Source organism: Laetiporus sulphureus (genome assembly GCF_001632365.1).
Source record: "Laetiporus sulphureus 93-53 unplaced genomic scaffold LAESUscaffold_7, whole genome shotgun sequence".
Taxonomy (NCBI): Eukaryota; Fungi; Basidiomycota; class Agaricomycetes; order Polyporales; family Laetiporaceae; genus Laetiporus; species Laetiporus sulphureus.
The window spans coordinates 262608-281365 of NW_024468516.1; the positions used below are offsets into that span (position 1 = coordinate 262608).

The 18758-nt window shown below is 51.4% G+C and overlaps 8 protein-coding genes across 8 annotated transcripts; 3 read left to right on the plus strand and 5 right to left on the minus strand.

Annotated features, from left to right (window-relative positions):
- Positions 1 to 223: 223 nt before the first annotated feature.
- On the minus strand, positions 224 to 1624 carry LAESUDRAFT_695094 (60S ribosomal protein L7). Its single transcript, XM_040906226.1, has 7 exons — positions 1601 to 1624; positions 1521 to 1536; positions 1361 to 1453; positions 1004 to 1170; positions 804 to 941; positions 569 to 749; positions 224 to 512 (listed from the first exon to the last, which is right to left on the minus strand). Exons 1-7 carry the CDS (start codon positions 1615 to 1617, stop codon positions 372 to 374), a joined length of 753 nt encoding a protein of 250 aa, XP_040767260.1. The 5' UTR covers positions 1618 to 1624; the 3' UTR covers positions 224 to 371.
- A 293-nt stretch (positions 1625 to 1917) lies between these two features.
- On the plus strand, positions 1918 to 3559 carry LAESUDRAFT_810529 (uncharacterized protein). Its single transcript, XM_040914232.1, has 2 exons — positions 1918 to 2277; positions 2343 to 3559. The coding sequence occupies exons 1-2, from the start codon at positions 2207 to 2209 to the stop codon at positions 3427 to 3429; spliced, it is 1158 nt and encodes a 385-aa protein (XP_040767261.1). The 5' UTR covers positions 1918 to 2206; the 3' UTR covers positions 3430 to 3559.
- A 1567-nt stretch (positions 3560 to 5126) lies between these two features.
- LAESUDRAFT_741800 (DNA repair protein, SNF2 family) lies at positions 5127 to 8162 on the plus strand (the record flags this gene model as incomplete). The annotated part of the gene is made up of 12 exons (XM_040911157.1): positions 5127 to 5819; positions 5867 to 6074; positions 6126 to 6248; positions 6306 to 6410; positions 6464 to 6537; positions 6592 to 6814; positions 6876 to 7185; positions 7243 to 7344; positions 7395 to 7564; positions 7619 to 7684; positions 7742 to 8003; positions 8054 to 8162. The coding sequence occupies 12 exons, from the start codon at positions 5127 to 5129 to the stop codon at positions 8160 to 8162; spliced, it is 2445 nt and encodes an 814-aa protein (XP_040767262.1).
- Positions 8163 to 8364: 202 nt separating this feature from the next.
- On the minus strand, positions 8365 to 9623 carry LAESUDRAFT_646839 (uncharacterized protein; the record flags this gene model as incomplete). The annotated part of the gene is made up of 2 exons (XM_040904013.1): positions 8365 to 8766; positions 8820 to 9623. The coding sequence occupies 2 exons, from the start codon at positions 9621 to 9623 to the stop codon at positions 8365 to 8367; spliced, it is 1206 nt and encodes a 401-aa protein (XP_040767263.1).
- Positions 9624 to 9947: 324 nt separating this feature from the next.
- LAESUDRAFT_646353 (uncharacterized protein) lies at positions 9948 to 11823 on the minus strand (the record flags this gene model as incomplete). The annotated part of the gene is made up of 7 exons (XM_040903975.1): positions 9948 to 10173; positions 10224 to 10351; positions 10409 to 10429; positions 10484 to 11452; positions 11511 to 11563; positions 11618 to 11691; positions 11750 to 11823. The coding sequence occupies 7 exons, from the start codon at positions 11821 to 11823 to the stop codon at positions 9948 to 9950; spliced, it is 1545 nt and encodes a 514-aa protein (XP_040767264.1).
- A 210-nt stretch (positions 11824 to 12033) lies between these two features.
- Positions 12034 to 13486, plus strand: LAESUDRAFT_741803 (uncharacterized protein). Its single transcript, XM_040911158.1, has 5 exons — positions 12034 to 12270; positions 12329 to 12518; positions 12575 to 13078; positions 13136 to 13368; positions 13430 to 13486. Exons 1-5 carry the CDS (start codon positions 12202 to 12204, stop codon positions 13475 to 13477), a joined length of 1044 nt encoding a protein of 347 aa, XP_040767265.1. The 5' UTR covers positions 12034 to 12201; the 3' UTR covers positions 13478 to 13486.
- A 304-nt stretch (positions 13487 to 13790) lies between these two features.
- Positions 13791 to 16816, minus strand: LAESUDRAFT_810534 (uncharacterized protein; the record flags this gene model as incomplete). Its single annotated transcript, XM_040914233.1, has 11 exons — positions 16704 to 16816; positions 16602 to 16651; positions 16538 to 16552; positions 16446 to 16474; positions 16219 to 16361; positions 15769 to 16164; positions 14898 to 15714; positions 14483 to 14845; positions 14363 to 14416; positions 14039 to 14312; positions 13791 to 13985 (listed from the first exon to the last, which is right to left on the minus strand). Exons 1-11 carry the CDS (start codon positions 16729 to 16731, stop codon positions 13791 to 13793), a joined length of 2364 nt encoding a protein of 787 aa, XP_040767266.1. The 5' UTR covers positions 16732 to 16816.
- A 313-nt stretch (positions 16817 to 17129) lies between these two features.
- Positions 17130 to 18716, minus strand: LAESUDRAFT_646420 (uncharacterized protein; the record flags this gene model as incomplete). Its single annotated transcript, XM_040903983.1, has 3 exons — positions 17130 to 17387; positions 17441 to 17668; positions 17745 to 18716. 3 exons carry the CDS (start codon positions 18714 to 18716, stop codon positions 17130 to 17132), a joined length of 1458 nt encoding a protein of 485 aa, XP_040767267.1.
- Positions 18717 to 18758: the final 42 nt, after the last annotated feature.

Genomic DNA, 18758 nt, shown 5'->3' on the forward strand with positions numbered 1-18758 from the left:
GCGATGCCAAAGGGCTTGGTATTTCATCAGGGAAGCTAACTTCGAACGCAGTAGGACGCCGCCTAGGTCGCGACATACTGAAGCTGGAGCCTGGGGGTGACGGTCGCACAAATGACAAGCACGGTTGCCCGGAGCCTGTGACCGCCTCGAGCACGTGTCACGCTCTCACCCAGTGCAAAGTACAAGATGTACTTATGTGACAACAAAAGCTTCACGTCTGGTCGCGCAACAAGTTAACATAATGGTAGTGGCATACAAGGACATGATAACGAGTAACCCCAGCGCGTGCGTGATGCTAGCTCAAGCAATCTCAGGGCGGGCATACCCTCAGATCAACAAAGCCCTCCTCAAGCAACCGTAAGCCGCAACGCTCAGTTCATTTGCCTAATGAGCTTGTTAATGTTCTCCTCGCGATTGCCGAAGTCGCCACCCTGAACGAAGTGCTTGAACTTCCGTGTTCTCCAGCCGCCAGTAGGGTTAGAGAGCTTGAAAGGCCAGAGGAAATTTGACGCCTACGAGGGCACAATTCGTATGCCGCGCGGTAATCATTATAAAGCCTTAAACATACCTGCTTGAAGTTGGGACCTGCTGTAGATATCTCGTGGACGAGGTCCTCTACCGAGAGAATGCCGAACTCGCCGAGCGCCTCCTCAATCACAGCGTTGTTGGTCAGCGGAATGCGCTGCTTGTTGATTTTGCCATAGCCGCGCTTGTAGATCAACTCGCGGACAGACTTCAGGTTTGGTTCACTGGATATGAGTTGTCAATGCATGAACGAGTGCGTATCAGGATAACAAACATACCCATATGCCACGTAAGGCTCAACGAGACGAAGCATCTGCTCGGTCGCCTTAGTGACCTTGACGAAGACACCATTGTTGATCTGAAGCAGACGGAGAAGCTGCAAGATTTTGCGGGGCTTCGGCGCAATCTCGTTGATACTGCATGAGCCCTGCCGTGAGTTACCTGCTCGGAAAGCGACTTGAACATGTTTAAGACACACCCCCGGATACGGATGACGAAGTAGACCTTTGCCTGTGCGGGGACATAAAAGTCACCCGCGGCACGCGCCGCCCGCTTCAGACGGATCTCCTCCTTCTCCTTGGCAAGATATTCCTTCACGTACTGTTCAGCGCGCTTGAAAATGACCTTGCGTTTGGCCTTGCCTGCCTGCAAACCAAATAAGCAAGTCAGCTCAATTGTATAGTCCAAGCGCGAGACGAAGATATAAAGGTCAGTCCCGAAAGATGGTTAATTTCGAGCAGCACGGTGAAAACAAAGCTCCCACTAGCCACGAACAGTAAAAGTATCATCATAGAAGCTAAACAAGTATAGAGTTCCAGAAAATGCTCATGCTCACCTTGCGGGCAGCCGCCGCAGCCGCAAGCTTCTCCTCACGGGCCTTTTCGTTCTGCTTGCGCTTCTTGAGGAGAGTCTCGGGGACTTCAATGTCCTGTAGCCACGCAGACGCGTTGTCAGAATCCCAATCATAGGTCACGCATGATCTGAGCGACACGGACCGCGACACTCGGGACGCTAATAGAGGCGTGGCATGGGTCAATCCAGACGCATACGAAGGACCATCGGAGAGTATACGCACGTTGTTGGGGGGGCCATAGCGAGATCTTGAGGACCGACGAGGTTTTGGGCGGTAGTACAGGGCCTGTGAGAGATCGCGGTGGCTGGGAACTGCTGTGCAGTTTTCTCGCTAAGTTCTCACGGACCCCAAAAGGCAACTGCATGTACCAAATCCAGCAATGCTGTTTGATTCCTTCTTCATCCAGGGCCTCTGTTATCCTTCGTGCTACATTTCTACGTCTATTTGGACTCTGACGGACAGATATATGGAGTGCATGAGTTTGTATGAGAAGCTCTGGCACCAACTACTTGCTCAGTCTGGCAGTGTCGCGCGATCTCCTCTGGCTCAAGCTTGACGATTTTGTCTTGCCTGAATATTGTCTACCCAAAGCTGTTCTCCTCAACTGAAGATAGCCATGTAAGTTTCGAGTCGTCATTGCATGACGAAGTTTGCTCGCCGGCGCTACTCGATCGCTTTCGGTCGAGCGTTGTGTATAAATCTGAGGCTCTGGAGCGGCTTACTCAGACACCACCATCATCTACTTGCGCACATACCGTTCGCAGCTGGCAGTCAACTGACTCTCATTTCATCGTTGCGCTTTCGACTCTATCGCACTGCTTAGCTACCATGGAGCACAACAGAAAAGCGGAGCGGAAGCCAATATCTCGAGAAGTTACCAACTTACTCCATACTCTAAGGTGCGTAGTGGCAAGTGATGTCCCAATGCATTTGTTCTAACCTGCTGGCTTGTACATTAATTAAGGGGAGAACATTATCGTCACGAGCAGAATCTGCAGCGTTCCAAAGCCCGTGTGCCATCATATCGGTTCCGTCAAAATCCCACCCTCCCTTTCGACCAGATATACGCGGATAGGCAACCTGAGCAACGGAGACCTATCCTCTACCCAGATGTGCCCACCCCTGTTAAACTAGGTCCAGAAGGGGTCTTGGAGTATGCATATCCACGAGGCCCGGTCCCTGGGCCAACGCCACCGCCAAGTTGGAGTAGGCTGTTCGGGAAGGGGAAGGGGAAGGAGGTAGAGGAGTCCGAGCACAGGGCTGAGGCTCTGTCGCTTATCTTCTCCCACCTTCCGACAACCGCAGGCGCACCGAGAAGTGCAGATGCCGCCAGCTCATCCATTCCGCCACTCACATTGATTTGTCTACAATACTTGCTTTCCCTCTTTTCCGATTCTGAACGCGCCGATGATTTCGCCGAGATTGTCCCCTATATTCCGCCTCACCTGCGCCGAGATTTGATGCGCTGGTCGGCCCAGCACTCTCCGCTGCCCAGCTCCAAGTTGTTTGCACTGTGCGATGCGGAAGGCCATGCCGACGGCGAACTCATCGTTGTTGGTCCTCAAGCATCGCTCCCTCGAAATTATTTTAGGAGAATCAAGGCCGCCGACATGAGCACGGAACATGTAGATGCTGTTCATGGCGACCAGGAGGCAACTGAAGATTGGGACTCAACGAATGTCTATACGCCTGCAGCGCTGCATACGCTCGTCCTCCTCTCCTCTCCTCTTCCTGTCGACACGCTTCTGACCTTCCCGCCTACGCTCACACATTTGGCCTTGCTCGCTCTGCCTGCTCCTGCGCAGGTACATCGGTTACCACGTATCTGTCCTCTGATTGAAGTGCTCGATCTATCTTTCAACGTATGGCTCGTGGAGGATTTCGGGAAGAATGGTGAGAGTATACTGGACAGGATCGAATGGAATCGATGGAGTCGCCTGAGAGTGCTTGGATTGCGAGAATGCGGAGTGGGTACGGACATTGTTGCTCGCGTTAACCAGAGTCGCTGGACAGATGTCGAGATCATAGGTGTAGATACTTCTGTCGGCTGATAGCAGTCTTGCACTCGAGAAGTGCCGCCCTTGGCGGCAGATCCCTTGCTCGCCTTAGATGCCGTGTAACAAGTGCATAAGGTGTAGTAAATGTTAACTGGTGTCTTACCTTTGAGAAAAAATTGCCTCCATTGCATTTGCTATCAGTGTTGCATGCCCTAAATTTCAAACTTGGGTAGCCACTACGAAGAACTATATATATCAATCATTTAACCTATATATCAACACAGGAATTGTACAAGTGACACGCAGAACATGGCACTGCCATAAACATGCTTGTGATTTCAGGAGCAGAAGGGTATATGAAAGAATCTGGTATACTGCCACACAGCATGCATAGCAATATTTTCCCACTGAAGAAACCGTGAAAATATAGTAAAAGAATATAAAGCCCTGCCTTGGAAAAATGCTAAGAGATATTATGTACTATTTTCCATATTTGGGTAGTATATGCCCATATATAGCAATCTAATGATGGAGGAAGCTTCAATTTCTTCACCATTTTTCCAAATCGAAGCTTAATATGTTTTCAGAGTTTCTCTACTGTTTTCCAATGGAAAAATGTTGCTATGCACGCTGTGCCATAGCATCTGGATAGCAACAATGAAGGAATGAAATTTCAGAGACTGAGGTTGAATTGAGATGAATTGAGATGAGCTTTGACAGTGGACATCCAGCAGATGAGAAGATGGCAAAACAGATACTATGCATGATGCCCCAGGGCATGGTGGATCCGACAGCGACGAATTGAAGAACACGAAGGAATATAAATTGAGCAGCTCGCAAAGAACAGAGAACGGTAAGCCACCCTGAGCAAATACTGCCAAACAGTGGAAAGCGCCCGGCGTTCATTTCGAGGCTGAGAGCCTTGCTCTGGCGAGCAAGGGATATTGATGAATCACTGCAGACATGAAGCAATTTGCGCATGTGACAAATGCTTAGCAAATGTCGACAGGTTTTTTGCCTTTGTGATCTCAATTTGCTACAGTTCCTTCCCACATTCCATATTAAGTATTTGCATAATAATATGTTAGAGGCAGAAATTAAAAATCATATATTTTAAGAAATGACACCATTTTCAAACTCATCAAATACATTTAGAATTTGAGCGCTGTTGAATGTAATCATACATTTTGAATTTCAAACTATGACATGTATAAAATATCCAGTAGCAGATGAAGGTGTAATTACGGTGAATGACTTTCATTCTAGTAATCTTGGCTAGAATGACTTCAGTAGGGAAGTAGAATGTAGGCATAATCACACCTTCATCTGCTACTGGATATTTTATACATGTGATAGTTTGAAATTCAAAAATGTATGATTACATTCAACAGCACTCAAATCCTAAATGTATTTGGTGAGTTTGAAAATGGTGTCATTTCTTAAATATATGATATTAAATTTCTGCCTCCAACATATTATATGCAAATACTTAATACGGAATGTGGGAAGGAACTGTAGCAAATTGAAACACAAAGGCAAAAAACCTGTCGACATTTGCTAAGCATTTGCCACATGCGCAAATCGCTTCATGTCTGCGGTGAATATTGTTGACTGATTGATTGCGTCGGGCGTCTCTCGCTTCTCATCGCGGTCACGAGCGTGATCCAACGCGACGCGTCCTGGCGCTTGAGGCCACCCCGACTATTCTTTGTCGCCATCTTGTCAGTGGACATCGCGAACTTAGGTCAACGATGCTGCGACGCATCCCAGTAACACCAGATGGAAAAGCCGTCGACAGGCTGCAGGAGAGCACTCGTGTCAACAAGCCGTTCAAATCACCCGCCAGCGTCGTTCAGCGACATCAGCCTCAACGCAAGCGCAAGCGGGTGAACTATAAGGAGGACGAGAATGCGTCCCGTCAGTCAGATTCCGATGAGGATGGCTCGCAGAAGAAGAAGAAACTCGACAAGAATGGTCGGTTTGAAACTCCCCGCGATAATAACATCAAGCACTACCCGGTCTTCAAAGTGAAACCATTCGACCAAGTGTCTCGTAGATTCTCCATGCCAGAGATGAGAAATAAAAATGGAGAACTTGTTCCACTGATACCAACCAATGCCTCGCTTGGTATTCGTCCCCTGGCGAATATCATCCCTCGACCGCTCCACGATCCTATGGAGGATCATGCCATCGTTCTCTATGACCCTACCGTCGACGATAGAGAAACTGATGAGGAGCGAAAAGAACGTGAGAAGGAGGAAGCCAAGGAGAAGGCAGCTCAGGAGGCACGAGAGAAGACGGTCGGGATGTACAATCCTCACAAGAGCCTGAAGGAACTGCTGGGTGGTGGTAAGAATAAGAAGAAGCAGAAGGACAAAGTCGCAGTCGTCATCGACCCTGCACTTACTAAGGTTCTCAGACCACATCAAGTGGAGGGTGTAAAGGCACGTCGCTAGTCACCTCATGCTTCGCAATGTGCTGATGATAGCAGTTCCTATACAAATGCACGACTGGCATGGTGGTCGAGAAACAATACGGATGCATAATGGCAGACGAGATGGGTCTCGGAAAGACGCTCCAGTGTATTGCACTCATGTGGACACTTCTCAAGCAGTCGCCACACGCTGGAAAGCCGACTATAGAGAAATGCATCATTGCCTGTCCGTCAAGTCTGGTTAAGAATTGGGCCAATGAGCTAGGTACGATTGAGCATCCAAATGTATGCAGGGGGTCTGACAATCCATTGTAAGTGAAATGGCTCGAGAAGGACGCTATTGCCGCGCTTGCCATTGATGGGAAGGGAGGTAAGGCCGAAATGCTCGAAAAAGTGGCGAGGTGGGTTGCTGCCGGCGGTAGGAACGTAACCCAACCAGGTACTTAAATTTCATCTATCCACTCCTTTGTCAGCTGAATCCGTACTCCATCTGCAGTCATGATTGTCTCCTACGAAACATTGCGTACACTGTCCGTTCATCTTGCCAATTGCAGCATCGGCTTGCTGCTGTGTGATGAAGGCCACCGGCTCAAAAACTCTGGTGAGCGCAAATGGTGAAACCCAACGAGTCTTTGTTCATGCATAACGCATTAGAATCTCTGACATTCCAAGCGCTGAATGGTCTTAACGTCAAACGTAGGGTGATCTTGTCTGGGACGCCCATACAGGTTCGTCTAGCCAGCGATATATGTTTTCCAGATGATTGAGTCCATGACTTTCAGAATGACCTATCTGAGTATTTCTCTTTGCTGAACTTTGCCAACCCCGACTTCTTGGGCTCGAAGAATGATTTCCGAAAGAACTTCGAGAACCACATCATCAGAGGCCGTGATGCTGATGCTAGCGACGCCGTCAAAGCCGAGAGTGAGAAGAAATTGAAGGAGCTGGGTGGACTGGTAGCGAAGTTCATCATCCGACGAACGAACGATCTCCTGTCCAAGTACCGTCAGCCATCCATTATTGTCCGAACATTTTCTTGTGTGCTCACTTGTTGTCTACATTTCAGTGCCCGTCAAGTACGAACATGTTGTGTTCTGTGGTCTATCCGACTTCCAGCTCTCTCTATACCGATTGTTCATTTCCTCGCCTGAGATTCAGGCACTCTTGCGTGGAGCAGAATCTCAGCCTCTCAAAGCCATCAACATACTAAAGAAACTATGCAATCACCCGGAGCTGCTGGACTTGCCGAAAGATTTGCGAGGCTCGGAGAAGTTGCTACCAGAAGACTTTTGTGGTGCGGGTTCCAGTGCGAGGGACAGAGGTAGGAACCAGACAATTCATTGCGAGTGGGGTGGCAAGTTCCTGGTGCTCGAACGGTGCGTTCTCTCGGTTTGTCATCATCACTATAATCCCAATCTCATTCTGTCCGTCAGATTCTTGCATCGTATTAGGACGGAGACAAATGACAAAATCGTCTTGATCAGTAACTACACACAGACGCTGGACCTCTTTGAGAAGCTCCTCCGTTCCAAGAAGTAAGCTGTGGTTTATCATTGAAGCATGCTGCCCTGACATTCGATTACAGGTATGGATATTTTCGTTTGGACGGCACCATGACGATCAACAAACGCCAAAAGCTCGTCGACCAGTTCAATGACCCGAATGGCAAGGAATTCGTCTTTTTGCTTAGTAGCAAAGCTGGAGGATGTGGTATCAACTTGATTGGCGCAAATCGACTCATCCTCTTCGATCCTGGTCTGTTCATGCCGTTATTTCCGTGAACGAAGTGAAGTCTGATATTCCATGCAGATTGGAATCCGGCCGCAGACCAGCAAGCCTTGGCTCGTGTCTGGCGTGACGGACAGAAGAAAGAATGTCAGTCGCACCGCCACGTACTTCGGCGTTCATTTCGCCGCTAACGTGATTCTTTAGGTTTTGTATATCGGTTCATATCTACAGGAACGATTGAGGAGAAGATCTTCCAGCGGCAAGCCTCAAAGCAGGCGCTCTCCTCTGCAGTGGTAGACGAGAAGGAGGATGCAGAGCGACATTTCTCGGTCGATGCTCTACGAAAGCTATTCTTATTCAACGAGAAGACGCTGTGCGAAACACACGAAACGTTCAAGTGCAAACGTTGCAAGAACGGCAGACAAGTCATGAAGGCTCAGACACTGCTCTATGGTGATGCGAGCACGTAAGTCATCTCTGCAAGTCGTTATATGCGTGGCATTGACGTTCGTCCAGATGGAACCACTTCACGAACGAGGAACTCAGGAACAACCATGACGACCTGTTACGGGCGGAATTCGGTCTCCCTGAGGTCTCCTTCGTATTCCAATACATCAGCCACTAGAACTCTTACAGAACTTTGGAAATATCGCTTTCGTTGCCCGGTAGAAACAGCAGGACTGAGGATCCGAAACACTGTACAATACTTCAAGCGTTTCTTCCATTGTAGTGACAACCTCCATACCGACTAGAAATACAGATAGTGATACACGTCGAAGCAGGATAGATCAACCACAAATAGTCTGCAGCGAGCGTAGCAGTCCTCTTTATGTCACAACATCAGTCCAACTTCCCCATTCTCCTCCAACCTTCTTCACCATCACGTTTTCACCGGATGTCCCAAAATACCCAGCCTTGTACCACGCTTGCACCTCGTCCTCGCTGAACGGTCCGAATACCTGACCATCCGGGCCAGAGGTGTTGGGGACGGCCCATTTATATTCGTACTTGACGTCTGCAGATGGTGGTACCCACTCTGGGTCGACCTTGCCTGACGACCGAACAGCACGGACGAGCTCCTCGTATGTTCGGGAATAGATATCGATGTCGCCGAGCGACATAAGCATCGACGCAAGATGGGTTATATGGTCAATTCCCGATAGCGCCTTGGGTGTCTTGTCGACCTGCATTGTGTCGGTCTCGAGATCGTCTTTCCGCTTCTTGCTGGGCTTGACGCTGTACAGTATGTCAGCACAGCGCATGTATCTACCAACGTCTAAACGTACCTCTTCTTCTGTGTACCGTTCTTCCGTGCCTGCGTCCCGAGCCGCTGCAGCGCCTCAAGCACGGTCTCTCCCTTCTTCAGCATCCCCACCAGCTCTTTCTCCATATCCTCTTTGCTGCCCAGCTGCTGAAGTTCCCGCTCCTCCGCCTTCTGCTTCTCTCTTTGCTCTCTTTCCCGCTGCCGATGGTTCTGCCGCGCCTTCTTGATCTCTTTCTCGTCCAACCCCTCCATCCACCGATCATGCGCCGCGTGAGGGTCAAACGTTCGTACGTATGTTCCGTCCGCGGCGAATTTGCCCTCCTCCATCTCCTCGCGCATGTTAAAAGACGAGAGCTCGTAGCCCATTCCGGCCTTCTTTCGACGTTCTGCGACATCCTCATCCTCGAGCTCTTCCTCCTCGCTCGCTTCTTCTTTCTCCCTGTCCGACCCTTCATCAAACTCCTGCCCTTCGATGTCTACCAGTCTCAGGAACTTCTCTTCCTTCTTCCCACTCTGCTCTGCCTTCTTCTCCTCCTTCTCCGCGATGGCGAACATGTCCTCGTCCTCGTCCTCAAGGGCACCATCCCCGCCAGGCCGCCTGCTTGGAACAACGTCCTCACCATCATCGCTGGAGTCCGACTCATAGCCCTCGGTCTTGACCTGTCCTCGTCTTTGGCGCGTCTCGAGCTGTGCATCTACCTCCTCGGCGAAATTGACAGGGTCTTCAGAGGGCTCTACAAATCTGGTCTTCTTACGGACGTTGCGCGGCGTGACATCTTCGCTCGAGCCTGCTCCTCGTTTACGGGCCGGTCGTGCGTCCATGTAGCGAATACGTGAGTGAAACGGCGATGAGTGATGGTTAAGCGCTAGGGACATGCGCGGTGGCCAGAAGCCAACCAGAAGCAGGAGAAAAAAGAGGCACGTGATCATCTCCGCACTATTCCCTCATATGGAATAGACATACTTGGGAGAAACGACTATTTGTCCCCGTCTTCACGTAGATTAGACATAGCCAGCTGTTGCAGCGCGAATCTGCTCGAAGGGAGATGGTATAGACTACGTAAATTACTCATCAACTGGACGGTGCACATGCTAGATGATTCTAGGCTACTGTACATGTCCAGGATTATTCCTTACACAGCAGAGCTAACTGCCACGCAACTCTGAGTCAGCAGTTGCACCTGTACGCCTTCGAGACGGTGTGCCCATATCTTCTGCACCAGTCGCTCCGGCACTCAACAACGCCTCCTCCTCTTCAGGCATTGAGCGCGAAGCTCGGCGTCCACGGGCATGTCCCTTCGGACGGTACAAGAACGATTGCGTCACGATTGCCACGTCGAAAACGAGCGTGCCCCCACTGCCCATTAGGTATCTGGGCGGATCGTCAGGGTAAACTACCTGATCAAATGGGCATGAACTTACGGTATGCTCTCCTTGATGAAGGTGGTTGCTTCAGCTTCAGGGAGTCGGAGCTTGGGCGAAGTGAGGATGGAGGAAACGTAGAAAAGATTTCCCAAGAATGCAAAGATGAATAAATACATGGAGAGGCCCTTCATCGCAAGCGAATGAGTACGGTGCAGCAAGAAACTGATCGGCTGTTAACATACCTCTACAGATTTCCGGGCATACTGTAGACATGTTATTCAGAATCCTTGGTCTAATGTGATAAGGTAGGCACTCACGTTCTTCCAAATTTGCGGTAGCCGTGAAGTGAGGTAGAGTGTAGTACATATCCAGGCTGATATCCGCCCAATAATAAATTCCGTCGAGTGGTCAGGTTGTTTCGTTGCATCGTAGTCCGCATCTTCAGCGGAGAGTACGAAAGCATGAACAGCATCTACATCATTGTCCCCACCCAAGGTGCCTGCAAGGGCCATGGGGACTGCACCTGCGAGGTCGGACATCGTCACATTCCGCCTCTCCAGCACGCGTCCTATTCGCAACGTGTTGCTCTGAACAGCATTCCGCTGTCCGCCATTGGCAAGCGTACTGATACCAAACAGGGCCCACACGCCCAAGAACACCATGCTCGCGCCCTTTCGGCTCGCACGCGAGCTGCGTCGGCGAGATGCCCAATCCGTCTCCTCCTCGTCTGGTGGCACGTCTCGTGATAGCGAGCGTCCCCGTGTCAGCGCCGGGTCGACTTCCTGAGGTGGCCTTGTCAAGTGCAGCGATGCATGCATCCTGCGGGGCGGTGATATCGTCTGCTGATGGCTCCTGCCGAGGCTGCCTGCGCGTCGCTCCTGGCTCCAGGAGACCTTCTTCTGCCTCCCGGAGCGCCCACCTTCGGAGTGGAAGCTGTCAGCGAGGCGAGCAAGCGCCTCCTCGGAGACATCATCATGGTCTTCTTCGTGCACTGGAGGCTCGACAGCGGTATATGGGACACGTTCGAGACTTTGAAGATTCCGTCGAGCATGCTCTTCTTGCTCAGCGGCGAGAGCTGCTGCTGCGGCAACGTTTGCGGCCACATTCGATAGGGCGCGATAGTGCGTGGCCTCTCGTTCGATGGACATGCGACGTGTGGCGGCGGATGCAGTGCGTGAGCGTCCAGCAAGATACGATGATGGCTTGATCTTGGACGTCAAGCTATAGTAGAAAAATTGGAGGAGGAGGGTTAAATCGACAAAGCAGAAATACGCTGCTAGCCATGTCTGGAGAATGTGTATATGCAGTCATTTATGAGAGCTTCAAGCGTTGGAGGCCACGCACTTGGAATGGTAGCTGATGGGTTAGGATGCATCCGATGAGGTTGGTGGCATCCCCTTCGTGCAGACTTGAACATAAGACATTGTACTGAGCGTATCTGGCCCACTCACCCATTGCCCAGTTCAACAAGAACGGCAGAGCCAGTCCATCCGCTGACTGTCTGCGAACGTTCTCAATAATCTGGCTAGATAGAAAGTCTAATTATGAGCTGAATGTGCATAACATGCAATCACCACGCTCACGGGAATTGTGCCCCAAGCCAGCTGCCCATGGAGGCGTATCCGAGGAGGTCGCTGAGGGTTGCAGGGCCAAACATCGTCGCGGGCGCATAAAAAGTCGGTAACGTGGGCAGCGGGAGATGATGTGTATGCGAAAGGATAGCGAGTCGGGATGAGCGGTACTGTCAACTTGTGTTCCGCCCGGGGACGCGCCTGCATTTCAGTCGCGTGCTATGATTGTTCCCTGCATCGCTCCCGCACTCTGCCTGGTTTCATTACAGCCTTTACTCGTACGACACGGCTTGTCGACCATCAACATTAGTTGGTGCGATTGAACAGCCACAGCACAGCACAGCATAGCGGCGGGATAAGCTCGCGTGACGCGCGCCTACAACTTGCCTGCTAGTATACCCGGCCGTCAGAACACCTTGCATCTCACTACAATCCACATAAGTCCTGACCTCACAGAAACATCCATGGCGGCGAGTATGCTATCACCAGCCCAAAGCGGCGCCGGGGTCTTTGCTCCAACACCAGATGATCTCGTATGCGCTATCTCACATACGTTATGGCCCGCTCACACTCTTACCGTCGCTGTTGCAGCGCCTCCTCGTACTCGACTACCTGTGCCACAATTCATATTCCAATACTGCTCGCGCTTTAGTAAAGGACACCACTACGAAGCACTTGGATGCAGACGGAGATGAAATCTTGTCATCCGCAGAAGCAGAAAGCAGCGATGGCCTACTGCACATGCTGGAGGAGCGACTCGCGCTTGGCGAGCGTCGCAAAGGTATGTATAGTCTGCTCATCAACATAGTCCTTTCACCCACACCCCGAGCGTTCCAGAAATCCGAACGGGACTACTATCGGGTCAGGTAGACGAGGCGATCGCCCTCCTCATTAAGTCCTTCCCCTCTGTCCTTGCCGAAATTTCTGAGCCCGCTGCATGCACCACCTCCTCCGACACACTCACCTACATTCCCTCTACGTCCGTTGATCCCCTTCATCTCATGCTCAACCTCCACATTCACGCCTTCATCGAGGCTAACCGCACCGTCCCACTCCCGTACTACCCACCCGGCACTGCGATCTCACCTGCGAGCCCCGTGCTCTGCCCGGAGCGCGACGAGTCCGAGCAAGCCAACGCTGCGCTGCTCCACCGCGCGCAGAACCTCTACAGCGAGGCGAACCGCCTCCCGGGCGCGCAGGACCGCGTCGAGTACTTGAAGGAGCTCGGCCAGGTTGGCGTACTCCTCGCGTATTCTGTACCCGAGAACAGCCCGTCCTCGGAGTACTTGAGCCAGCCGCGGAGGGAGGCAATTGCTGATCAGATCGATAGCGCCATTCTCTGTGCGGGCTTTTCGTGCAATCTGTCATGTTCGGTAGATTGATGGACTGCTGTTAAAGACAGGTACCATCAGCCCATAGTGTCCAAGCTTGATCTCGTTGCACGCCAGACATCAGTCATCTGGTCGATGCTGCACGAGTTGAAATACAAACTCCCTCCGCGCTCTGCATGGCCCAGCGGCGTATCGCTCTCGCTACCCGCCAGCGCGCAAACACATCCGAACACAGCTGGTACCACGAAGACAGCATCCCTGCCGGTCAAGACGAGCGGCCTCGAGAACGATTCTGCGGAGGTAAGCTCGTCAGTGGTTCACGTGTAGCGGATGAAAATAACGCCTTCCTTGGTTTGTCCAGATCGCACCTCCTTTCGATTTACAAGCACTCCTCGATACAGTAACATGAACCAGGCCCGCTTTCAACGTCATCACTTCATTCTCTCTCCTCTTGCATTGTTTAGGATATGTACTACTCATTAGCTTACATGGCGTTTGGATATTCAAATTGTATATTACACCAGTAACTCAGCATCACCATCACCCCAGTCTGTACGCTGCAGCGCTGGCAGCACCAGCTTCCAGTCAACGTTGGCAATGTATTGATTGTCTAGGTACAAAGCGTTCATTACGTCGCGACACGGGTATGAGTTACAAATTTGAAAAGCATGCAGGTACTAGGAAATCGATGGCTGTATACGACATGCACTGCGTAAACGAACTCAAGCACACCAGCGAACACCATCTGCGTGTTCGACCGCAGTAGCGTAGGCGGAGTAGTTGGCAATGGCAACCTCTGCCACCAGCACGCCAGTGCCAATTTCACGAAGATCCGCGGGAATCTGCAGATTTTCAGCAAGGGGCTGGTTATTAGACGAACACATTGCAAGCAACGCTTTGCCTGCCATCTCAACAAACTGTGGGAGATCATTAACGAGCCAATCAATGAACGAGTGCTTGCAGAACTGACCAATTCGCCCGCACGCAAGCGCGAGCAGAACCGCTCAAAGTGCTCTTTCTGCGCGTCACTTGCAGCTGGGTCTATTTCGAGCCTGGCAGAGAAGTCTGCAGCACGCAGAGCGTCTAACAGAGCAAGAGCGTGCTCGCTTTTGTAGAATTTGCCGGGTGCCATGGGCTTGCTGAACGAAGCGTCAGACTTCTCGGAGTGGATATCCTTGAGTAACAGTGGCACGGAAACGTCGGAGTCAAGATTGAGAAATAGCTCTGAGCGAGCCTCCTCCGCCCTGCCGGAAGCGTCAAATACTGGCGCCACAATGACTCAAAGTTAACGCACGAGTTGGCTTCCTCTCCACTCTGGGGAACAACAGGGCGTTCTCTTCCAAGGCCTCTACAAGCGGGGGAAAAGATAGCTCTTCAGCTTACGCGTGATTCACGCGTCCTTTAAGACACTCACAGTGGACCAAAAATGGTCATTTTCCATGCGGAGAAAAATGCACTCGAAACACCTTCAGTAGATTTTGCATTCGCTGACTTTGACTCCTCAGCTGCATCATTGCCCGCCACCTGTTCCTCGTCATCCACCTGCATTGCATCAGCCTCCGGCTCCTCCTGAACCGCAAGCGCGTCGTCCGTGAGCATGCGCTCTACAGCAGCGCCTTCCACCGCCGACTCTGGCTCCTTGCTGAGAGATTCAGTACCCATTGCAGCCGCTGCATCATGATGAAGTGCAATGTCCTCAACAACAACGTCAGCCTTTGCCACAGACGGTTCGACGATGGACATCGTATCATCCGCCAAGGGGTTGACTGATCTCGCGCTGCATTATCACTTAGGCTAGGCAGACCTACACTTAGAATTGTAAGACATACCTGGTAGACGGGACCCCGACCGACTGTGCGTCCGAATCGGGCTCGCCAATCGCATCTGCATCATCCTCAAAGTCCGGCAGAGCCGTCGCCTCCGCGTCCATCCCCGCCAATTCCAACAGTTCTGCGCCAGTCGGTACTATTGGCGACTCGTCCGCTCGGCCCGCCGTTTCAATATGTGCTGTCCTTTCCACGATCTGCAGAAAAGAGCCGTCACCGAGTGAGAGCTCTTCAGCTTCTTCATCAAGGTCAACAATTGTACGAGACGGCTTCGATTTGCCCTTGACAGTAGTAAGGGAGCCATTCTTGAACGTGAGGAGCGAGCTGCTGCCCGTGACGACGTGTCGCGAGGGACGCCCGGATTCAGTCTTGGATGCTCGAGAAGGAGAAGAGTGAGCACTATCAGATTGCCGTTGGGCCACTCGAGCCTCACGGGCCCTATTTCTCCGAGGGCTGCTGGAAGGGCCAGCGACCGGCTCGACGGTAATTCCGTTCGCTTCGCTGCGCCTCATGATTCTCGCCTTTACTTGACTTACACTCTCAGAAGTCTCGGCTACTCTCCTGAGTGGATCTTCGAACCGTTTCACTTTGGGGTTAGCTGCACGCGCACGCTGAGCAGGGATGCTCTCTTCAGCGGAAGGACAGTTCTCCTGCACGTTCAACAAAACCGGGTCGCCGAACATTGGCACGTCTTGATGGATAGTCTCATCGGACTTCTCTTCTCGCAAAGACGGTCCGGCCGGAAGAGAGCTGGGCGCGTCCGCCACAGCTTCCTCTCTAGCTATATTACCGGCTGTAGGTGAGGGGTCCCTGACCACCCCTGGCAGAGTGATATAAGGTCGGGCAGCTTCTCGCCAGGTATAGTTAGACTCACTCTGGGAAGGCTTTCGTCGTGTCCCGGGTTGACGACGGGGCTTTTCCGATGTCACTTCAGCCGAACTACATCCAGAGTCCGTTGAGTCGGCAATAGAACCAAAAGGCTGAGGCTCCAATTTTGAAAAGGCGGGGGCTCGACGCTTATGGCTGCCTTTGTGAGAGTTGGTTGACACAGTTTCATCGGGTGCGGCCTTCGACTCGTCACGTCGCTGACGCTTGGCACCACCTGGCCTTTCTCCGGCTGGTGCATCTGCTGCTCGACGCTTGCGCGCCTGGTTGCCTTCCTCGCTAACGAGCGATTTGACTTCCGTTTCTGAGTTTTTTGCAGAACGCTCAGAGCGGCGTGGAGCCTCCAAAATCAGAGGTTTCTGTTTGTTGGCCTTTCGTTTCCCTCCTAATGTAGACCATCGTTAGCGAGGAAGCATATGCGCGTTCACACAAAGCTTACGCGGGGGTCCCTGGGGAAAGAATTCCTCGCCCACTTTGAACTTGCCCAGATCTCTCCAATCCCTTCCGCCAGGGTCAACACGACCCCAAAAATGTTCGATGAAATGTTCTGATCCTCCAGCGAACGACTCTGGTGGCTCCCACCTAGAATCGGCTCGTCAGCGAGGTGCAGTGATGTCGTTAATGGCTGCCATGAGCCAACGACACGAGTAACAGAAGGAGACCTACGTGTTGTCCTTCAAGTCGTAGTTTTTCCACTGCGAGGCAATGTCACTTTCACCAACGCGTTCTCAGACCCATAACGTGGAGCAACCACTAACCTTGACGTCGTACAGCTGCGTAGAGACATCAGTGAGTGCTGTACATCTTGGGGTGAAGACTTACCCATGTTTTCCGTCGCCCATCCTTCTGTACTTTGGCACGATGAACACTTTCTGGAGGCCGCGTTAGAGACTACCGCGACATCGCGAACGTTGAGAGACTAACCAACTTCGTACTCGCTATCGACACTCATCTTGTCACGTCCTGCGTTCTCGCGATGTTCTGTTGAGTTCGTCTCTAGAGCTCTTGTTTGATGGCGGTTGGGAGTGTTCGTGCTCGCGCCACAAATAGGTCGCCGACGGAACTTCCCTTTTTGGAGGGTTTAGGCGCTCAGCTCTAGTCCTCTTGTTATTTGACGAGACATGTACAGCATAGCATTGAATAGCAGTAATACAATCAAAGAGAACTGGTACAAAACATCATGATATACAGAGCGTAAAACAAGATATAAATGTCTAACAAATCAAAAAGATCCGCAATATGCATGAGATGAGAAAGCGAGAGATCACAGCAATTCAAACAAGCCATGCATCGAGCTACTGGAACGAAATAAACGCGTGTCTTGTGCCATCCATTAGAATTTACCACCAGTCAATTTTCCTTCCAGTAATCCGGGTAAGGCAACAACCTTCCTGCGATCAGACAGTTCTTCATCCAACCCCAGTCGACGCATTTGATTTCTTTTGGAAGCCCCTGGACATCGCGATGATCGTTGACCACCACGTAATGGAACTCTGTCAAGCGTTGCGACGCGAACCCGACGTCGTGAACCGACTCTACTCGAGATGCGCCCATGGACAGGATGATGCGAGGGACCATTCTGTGGAATTCATTATCATCATTCTCCTTCTGTCACGACTGGTAAGCTCGTGTTCAAACAGAGTAAAGGACCGATGTCTTACCTCGACCGGCAGAGGAACGAAGTGGTCCCCAATGCACAGAACGGACTTGTCCTCAAGTAGCTTCGATGCCACAGGATTATACATGATATGCTCCATGTAATCCGGACTGTCTCCCCAACAAAGATCGACAGTCTGAGACACCAGCGCATGATACATTTTGCCCTCACCAGCCGGATAGCTGCAAATACCGGCCGGAAGAAGGAACCTTGACCATCCAAGGTCACCACCCTGAGCACATATTATCAGTATGGCAGGCACAACAAGGTAGAGTGTGCCTTACGTGAAGAGTGAACCTGTCTTTGACATGTTTTAACCAGTCAAAATGCAGGCAGGGGATACCAAGTGCAAGAGCGATCAAAAATTTTGGCGTGGCACTGGCATCATCCGAGAGGAGGAAGACATGGTCAAGCTGGTTATGCTGGAGGCAGCGAACGTCTGAACGCTTGATGACCCATCTTTTGTTATCCACATCATGTTCACCATTCATCGAGAAGAGATCCGGCCAATTTTCGATGACCGTGCCACCGAGATTCCGGATCGTCTTCACGACTTTCGCCTTGCTCCAAATCTCGTTCCCTTTCTGACCCGCAGTACCTCCACCAATCTTGCTCCCTTTGTTTCCAGGACTGGTGGTCATGACGAGTCCGATCTTTGCCAGCGGTTGACTCGGCTCCTCATACGACTCGCCACTGCCAGGCGGAGCGTTCTTCGGCGTCTTGGTCGATGGTCCGACTTTTACGTTGGAAGCAGTCAGGATACGTTCATTCCATGCTCTAAAAATTGTTCTGGACGCAATCCGTAGATTCTTGATATTAGTCTCGATTCTGCACGCGCCCGCGGCATCGCCTACGTCGACCGTAATCATACTCTCAGCCTCCGCACGCCTCACATCAACCACTGTTCCGTTGACGTTATATGGAGCTAGTAATACTTGATCCCCGACGCGAAGATCGCAGAGGCGCATGTGAGATATTTCCACTTGAGCCTGGTCCCCGTCATCGAAACGAACCACGTAACGAGCAGGTTTATCCTTGTCATGGCTGACGGCAGTACCAGGATAATAAAGCCCGTCGGCCTTCCAGAGTGCGAACAATCGTGTAGGTGTTTCATCCGTCTTTCTCCTGGTGGAAGGCATCGCCCGAATCTTCTTGCTTGCATGAAGTACAGGAGTTGTTGATGATCTTATCGCCTTGGTTAAACCCCTCGAAGACGATTTCCTAGTCGCCGTAGAGGCTGCGCGCTTTCGCTTGAGATTGCGAGTGACTGTGCCAACCATAGAACTGCCTGAGGCAACGTCCATACGATCATCGTCAGCGAG

Coding starts and splice junctions, on each gene's coding strand:
- LAESUDRAFT_695094 (XM_040906226.1), bottom strand. Junction 1,171..1,360: donor CTGCGGCGGCTGCCCGCAAG/GTGAGCATGAGC, acceptor TTTGGTTTGCAG/GCAGGCAAGGCCAAACGCAA. Junction 513..568: donor CAGGTCCCAACTTCAAGCAG/GTATGTTTAAGG, acceptor GTGCCCTCGTAG/GCGTCAAATTTCCTCTGGCC.
- LAESUDRAFT_810529 (XM_040914232.1), top strand. CDS start 2,207: ATGGAGCACAACAGAAAAGCGGAGCGGAAGCCAATATCTCGAGAAGTT. Junction 2,278..2,342: donor AACTTACTCCATACTCTAAG/GTGCGTAGTGGC, acceptor ACATTAATTAAG/GGGAGAACATTATCGTCACG.
- LAESUDRAFT_741803 (XM_040911158.1), top strand. CDS start 12,202: ATGGCGGCGAGTATGCTATCACCAGCCCAAAGCGGCGCCGGGGTCTTT. Junction 12,519..12,574: donor GCTTGGCGAGCGTCGCAAAG/GTATGTATAGTC, acceptor CGAGCGTTCCAG/AAATCCGAACGGGACTACTA. Junction 13,369..13,429: donor TCGAGAACGATTCTGCGGAG/GTAAGCTCGTCA, acceptor TGGTTTGTCCAG/ATCGCACCTCCTTTCGATTT.